At 36.4% G+C, this 7,325-nt stretch overlaps 1 protein-coding gene across 1 annotated transcript; it reads right to left on the bottom strand.

The window, feature by feature from the left end:
- Positions 1-3,636: 3,636 nt before the first annotated feature.
- On the bottom strand, positions 3,637-4,737 carry LOC149181416 (UPF0496 protein 4-like). Its single transcript, XM_089414205.1, has one exon. It carries the CDS (start codon positions 4,735-4,737, stop codon positions 3,637-3,639), a length of 1,101 nt encoding a protein of 366 aa, XP_089270331.1.
- Positions 4,738-7,325: the final 2,588 nt, after the last annotated feature.

Raw genomic sequence — 7,325 nt, 5'->3', positions numbered from 1 at the left:
TGGAATATACCATGCAATATGAGGGTGTCAGAGTGGGTCAAAGCTCCTCTTTTTTGTAAAAGCATGTGATAATGTAAAAGATCAATGGGTTTTGGGACCATAACTGCTTGTTTTAGGGAGTCCATGGTATTTGGACCATGGTATTGTAACGATGTAACCCTTGATGTAATAGTATATATAGGGTCAAATAATAAGAAGAAAATCATCGTTGAGATCCAAATTTGTGTTATGGTTGAACTTTTGTGATCTGTTGTTTGGGAAAAGAAGGCGAGGCTCTGCACTTGAGTGCGTAGAGGCCCGAGTCTGCAACTGAGTGCACATATGACTTGCATCTTAATGTGCGGGTCAAGAACTGTTTGTTGTACAAAGAATCATTATATTAGCAATATTTCTTGTGGACGTAGCCCCAAATTGGGGTGAACCATGCTAATTTGGTGTCTTTATGTGTATATTTGCTTATTATCTGTTGTAGCATAAAAATTTCTTACAGTTGTACTTTATTTCAGCACAATGATGATTTATGACTTTCTATGATATGTTTAAGTGGTTAAATGAATGCGGCGAAGTGATGTATGAATGTTAAGTGCAAGAAAACATAACAATACTACATCTCTGCATCCCTCAAGGCTTTTGTTTGTGCGCAGTATAGATCAAACCTGGGTCAGCCCAAATCATAAGCAACACTTCTTGAAACTGTAAACCATTTGTAATTGGCTACATTCTTATTATTCCCATTTCCCATCATTCAACATTGTTAATCACTTTGCATTCAAACACGATAATAGAAAATAACTACCATTGAAAATTATTTGCAGTTTAAGACTCCATAAGTCACAATGATTGACTTTGGAGAAAACTACTATTAATATTGGAGAGCAACATAGACAAGGTATCATGTTTACTACAATAGCTCAAGTTAAACATGTGAATGGTCTATTATTTCAACTGCCATTTTCATATGATCAATATGATAAAATGAAAAAAACTAATAGGTGTGACAATAAGAACAGTAGAAGAAAATAGTCTCACATTGATGAGAATGAAGATTGTTTGTAATTGACTATATTCTTGTTATTCACATTTTCTATCATTCAACATTGTTACATTGTCACTTTGCACTTAAGATTTTTATTTCATCATTCAAGTTACTAACAATCTCTCTCATCTCAACAAATTGAGGTAACTAAGCAAATTTAAAATTAAATTGACTAACTTATTTAGCATATTTGAAATGATCAAAATAATGAGATGTTCAACAAATTTTGTATGACTGCACATGACTGAAACTAGGATAGATCCATCTTAACCCTGGATCTATCAAGCACAGAGAGAGATCAAATCTCTCAAAGTACAAACCTTTGTTCAAGTTTTGCACTAAAAAAAGGATTGCACCTCGAGAGATTTGATCCCTCTCAACGCTTGATATATCCAAAGTTAAGATTAATCTACCTTGGTATTTATGATAATCAATAGCATAATATGATTATATGTATTATTATAAATAAATAAATAAATAATGGATTGGATTCGTTTACCATCCTGGCCTTGAATAAGGGTATCAATGGTTTGGAGAGATATTTTTCATACCCTGCCTTTCATCAGAGAAGGTCTAGCATGAAGAATAAATGATGGCACTTCGGCTTGTATTGGCATGGACCCATGGACAGGAGTGGGGAATATGTATCAATTACCACCGGGCCTCATCTTATTTCTCAACCAGAGGCATATCAATGTAATTGCACAGATAGCTGATTTGGAGAACAACTCCATCTTCGAACAGGCTTGGGTATCTGCTTCACACTTGGGCATCCCTGAACACTGGCAGCAGACCTAGGAGGGGTACATCAATGCCTTGAAAGAAGTCCATGTGTGCATCAAAGAAGGACCTGATGAACTTATTTGGACCCCGAATGATCATAGTAAGTACTCGTCGAAAACTGGCTACCCAAACCTTCTCAAAGCACGCAGATCACTTGTACTTCTTGATTGGTGGGGCAAGATTTGGAAGCTCAATGCCACCGAGAACACAACTCTTCATGTGGAACGTGCTTAGGAACAAAACACCAACCAGAGCTAACCTTATGCACCGATCTCACTACGGTCCACATTGGTGTGTTCTCTGTAAATAGGTTGAGGAGACAAATGACCACCTATTTCTCCACTGCTCGATGTGTGCACAACTATGGATACAAGTATTAAACCTACTCTCCAAATCTGGCTACTGGCAGGGACAAACGATCCTTGAGGCGTGGGACAACTGGACGACTACGAACAATGGTTCTAAATTCCTATGCCTCCCTCTCCTCATCTGTTGGTCAATTTGGCTGACCAGGAACGAAATCATATTCAAAGGAACAAAGGCACGATGGCCACATGCAACAGTGAAAATTGTTGCAGCCTACCATGAGATTCCTGATGAACCTCACCCTCCTACTAATTGCACCTACACCACCAAGACGATTGATCACAGCAAACCATGGGCATATTTTGATGGAGCCGCCCAAGCACAAGGGTGTGAGGGGAGGATTATTGTACACCTATTTGAGTATCACCACTAAACAATCCAAGAGGGATTGGGAGAGGGAAAAAAAATAAGTAAATAAATAAATCATAAAATTTCAATTAAACCGTAAACATGAAACAGAGAACCTTAAAATATGTTTGAAATTCTAACCACCTACCTATATTTTTGTAAGTTCCTATAAAACGATTTTAAATTTTGATAAAAAATTGATATTTCTCACATTTTTGTATATTTTATATTATCTTTGTCTTATAACTTTGAGTAAAATTACACCAATTTATTAAAAAGTGTTTATTATAACTTCAAACTCATTATAAAATGATTTTAAATTTTGATAAAAAATAGATATTTCTTACATTTTTGTATATTTTATATTATCTTTGTCATATAACTTTGAGTAAAATTACACCAATTTATTAAAAAGGGTTTCCTATAACTTTAAACTCATTCAAAATACATTTTTAGAATATATATTTTTATATTAATTATTTAAAAAAAATAGTTTTCTATGTTTTGTGAAATACATTTATAGAATATATATTTTTATATTAATTATTTATAATAAAAATATAGTTTGTTTCTAATTTTTTTATAATATATTTTCCGATTAAATTGAATTAGATTGGTTACAACTACCAAATTCAAATTGTGATTTTTTAAATATTAAATTTATTTATATTTAAAATAATAATAATAATAATAATAATAATAAATATTTCATAAAATTTCAAACCAGAATTAAAAAATAATTTATATTTTTATAAAAATGATGATGGTTTCTCCATCAACATTAATCAACCATTCACAAAGATCAAGATTATGAAAATTAATTACATCAATTCAATCAGAATTACTGCACCTCACTCCACCAACGATAATGTATATAAATATTATACATAAAAATAAAAATAATAATTTTCCTGACGGAAGAAAACTCAGAAATCAGAAATTATTTGACCACTTCGATTCCGAGCCTTTTATGTTTTTGAAAGGGCTCTGAAAGCCAAACTTTTACACGAATTGCTCAGAAAACTTCCCTCCGCTATGTCTACAACACTGCAGTGTCGTATACATTAACTCTAACCTCATATTGGAAGCAGTCCTGCTCCTTGTTACAGTGATTGGTAAGTGAGCATGTCCAACAGTGTCATTCTGCAGGTGATTATACTTCTCATCATCTCACTCATCTGTTTGTCAAAGGAAACCATCACATTTTTCAAATCATCGCTGCTTTTCTTCAACCCTGCGATCCTTTGCCTTAACTCCGATCTATCATCCTTGGCGAGAGGGAACGATTTACTCTTCACAAATTGATCAAGAAGACCGTACAATCTCCGGGCAGCTTCGTCTGCCATGCTTACTTCTACTAATAACGCAGAGGCGCGGCGCTTCGACTCCCCTTTCCCCATCTCTTCCTTCATCCCGAAATGCGCATTCAGGAAAGCCGACGGCCAAGATCCGGAGTGACCCATGTATTTATTTGCAAGAAATGGGAACAATCGTTTCGTGGGTTCAAACGATAACGCCGCCACAGCTGCGCCGCACACGAACACAGCTTTCGCCTTGCACGAATTCATTACTCCCACAAATTCACCCACACTGCTGGAGCTCGCATCTGATACCGGGGCAGCTGATCGGTCTCCCATTCGCTTCAACAACGACTTCATGCATTTCTTTAATTCCGCTCTCTCCGCTGCCGTAATGTCGATCAAACTCAGGCAGTTGTCCAGGGCTCTCCGCGCTCTCCATAATTGAATCTCATTCGGATTCTTTGCCCCTTCTAAGCAGTGGATTGCTATCTGAAGGATCTGTTGGCAATGGACGATTCTAGCGATCCGATTCCTTACGACGTTGCATATATCGAGAAGACTGATTGTGTCCTCCAGATACTTGTTTACCCACTTACTACAATCTTTACGTAAATCAAGAACCTGGCGAATGTGGTGGGGAAAGATCTGCTCTGCATGGGAATACGCAGACAAACAGATGACATCCACGGCTTGCTGTAGCCATCGCACACTTGGATACGAAAATTCCACATCCGAGAAATTCAAGTGCTGCAGATCAGTTGCTAAGCGGTTCTCAAAAACGTTGGGATGAGCAGAAGTTTTGCAGTGGTGAAAAGTGGCGGAGGAGGATCTAACATCCTTCCAAACTGGGGCAATGAATCCCTGGAAAGCAGCCATCACTATAGACGACAACGATCCGGCCATCACTGCTTTTAAGAATTCTCGCTTTCCCAAAAAAATAAACAGGAGAAGTGGATTGAGGGTAATGGAACGGAAGGTAAGGAGAAATATATAAATACGAATACAATCCCTTATGGAATGATTCCATTGAAGATCTTCCCTAAATCACACTGTGTATAATCGCATGGCGACTGGCTGTAGATGTGAGGTTTTTCAGTGTGCCAGCAATACACGTATGGAGAGAAGCGAACCTAGATTATAGGAATCTAGAGCCATCTCTGCTGTTTTTCTCAATATTCTAAACATTATAATGTGTTTGGAGGGGAGGCATGGACATCCAAATGTGTTTACGCACGCCCAAAATTGGAAATTCCTACACCAAATGTCAACTAGGAATCTGGCGACTAGTTATGATTTATTTCTGTGGTTTGTGCTGATAATGTGTGAAGATAGGGGTGGTTACGTCTCTCATTTATTTTCCGCAAATCTCTCCCGTATAATCACACGGCGACTGGCAATGGATGTGAGGCTACTTAGTGTGCCAGCAAATAGACAAAGTGAGACAAGCGAGGTATGGAGAAGGCGCTATCTAATATAATTGTTAAAGTAGGTGCGCGCTCTGGATCCTTACGTTACAACACAACTAGACCACACGTGGTGCATTGCATCGGCGTAACTCTAATTATCTATTCTATATTGTTATATATCGCATGGTGCATTATAGTGTTTATTTAAATTTATTAAAAATGCCGAGAAAATATACATTCGCACTTATATAGTAAAAGCGCAGACTTGAAAAAGTCTACTTATAAATAAATTAAAAATTATTCATTCTTAACTTTTAAATCACGATTAATTAATTAATTTATAAAAAGTATATACTAGCATTTGCACCAAATGTTGCAAAGGAAACACCTGAGGCATAAATTGAGGAACAATCAGAACATGGAATGGGCAAATCCAAATGAAATGTAGAGATGTAGTAGAAATGAAATTGATTTAGGGTGCCTTACACTATTTTTTATTAATTATTGAATTAATATTGCATATAAATTGTTGTTCATGACTATGAAGCTACCAAGTTGCTCAATGTGAAAGCTATAGCCAAAGGAGAGGAGAGGTAGGAAGAACACTATAAATTGTACATGTGAGTTAATTTGAATTTACTTTAAAATCATAGTAATTTAGTTTCAATTTGAATTTATTTATTTCTAAAGTCACCTTTTATTCATAAAAATTAATCAATGATTGTGAAAGACATGAGCATCCTATTGATTGGTTGTATATCATTGAGAAAATAACTTGTAATCAGATATGCCAATCAAGAACAAAGAACTGGCTGAAGGTTGAACATTTTCTCTGAGTGTGGACAACCGAAGAACCTTGTGAGTAAGCCCCAACTGAATCATGGAATTCGAAAAGGATGAATAAAAAATAGCTGCCAGTTTTCCTCTTCTACCAAATCCCCCATTCTTATTATAGATGTCTTCGCAACTCCAATTTCTGACAGGACTTTGCGATTCCTTGAACTTACAACGAGTCTCGAGTTGGAGTGGTGGGCTAGCAGCAACAAACCAAATTTCTTCCATCAACTGGGAACCATCTCTCCAAACTTCATCCAGAAATAAAGCAAACCTTTGAGTTTGCAATCTCTGACTCAACCACATCTTTGCATATTCATCACCATCATTTCTATCTAATTCTATCTTTGTAAGCGTGGCTATTTGCATACATAGTTCATTTCTAAGATTGTAGAAGATGGATTATTGGAAACAATGAGCCAAAGCAATAAGTCATCTCTGAAGAGATTTCTCACCTTTGGACTGTGGAAGACTGATATGTCTGCTGAGGGTTCTTGTGGAAGAGTATTGAAATTACTTACGATTATATGAATCTTTTGGTAGATCTGACGAGAAGACAAGGGTTTCTAGTATTTTTGGTTTCTTCATAAAGGGTGTCGTTGGGTTTCAATTTGCAAGATTATTTTCCCTGGAAAAATGCTCGTAGCATGGATCTGTAGTTGTTCTCCATATTACTCAATCATCCCGATGATTTTCCTCTGAAATACTCTTTGGTGAATTTGAATTTTCAGTGTTAGATTTTGCTGGTGATAAATCTAACAACACTGATGGTTATGGATGTTTGATTTGTCATTTCTGAAATCTAATAATCTTTGCCAAAATCTGAGGAACGAGTTTTTTTCAAGGTCCTTCTACCACGAATCCTTCATCAGAGAATGAATTATATAGAGGCATAATAATTGAAATCGATTCCTCATTCCGTGAGCTGAAATTGTTTGAAGCAGATTGTCCATTGAAACACCCATCTCCATCTTTTTCTATTGAATATCTCCAGCTCTTGTTTCTCAATAAGTCTGAGCATTATATTGACCTCAGAGCTCACTGTTTTAATATCACAAGTGGCTACTCATAGTGTACATTTCCCCTCAGAAAATAGAAAGGAAGCAATGTACAATTTTGTGTTGTCATGCCTCAGTAGCAAACTCAGAAGCACCATTACTTGAGAAGACCGAGCTTTTCTTTGGGTATCTGTGATATTTATCTTCAGATTAGGAGGATCTACCTGTTTCTTCTCTTCAAGTTGTGATCCTA

The sequence above is a fragment of the Pinus tabuliformis genome, chromosome 3_2, assembly GCF_031772625.1.
Source record: "Pinus tabuliformis cultivar Carrire ecotype Pingquan chromosome 3_2, CPIR1, whole genome shotgun sequence".
In the NCBI taxonomy this organism is placed as follows: domain Eukaryota; kingdom Viridiplantae; phylum Streptophyta; class Pinopsida; order Pinales; family Pinaceae; genus Pinus; species Pinus tabuliformis.
The sequence above is the reverse complement of the archived record's forward strand: the minus strand, read 5'-3'. Positions and strand labels throughout refer to the sequence as shown.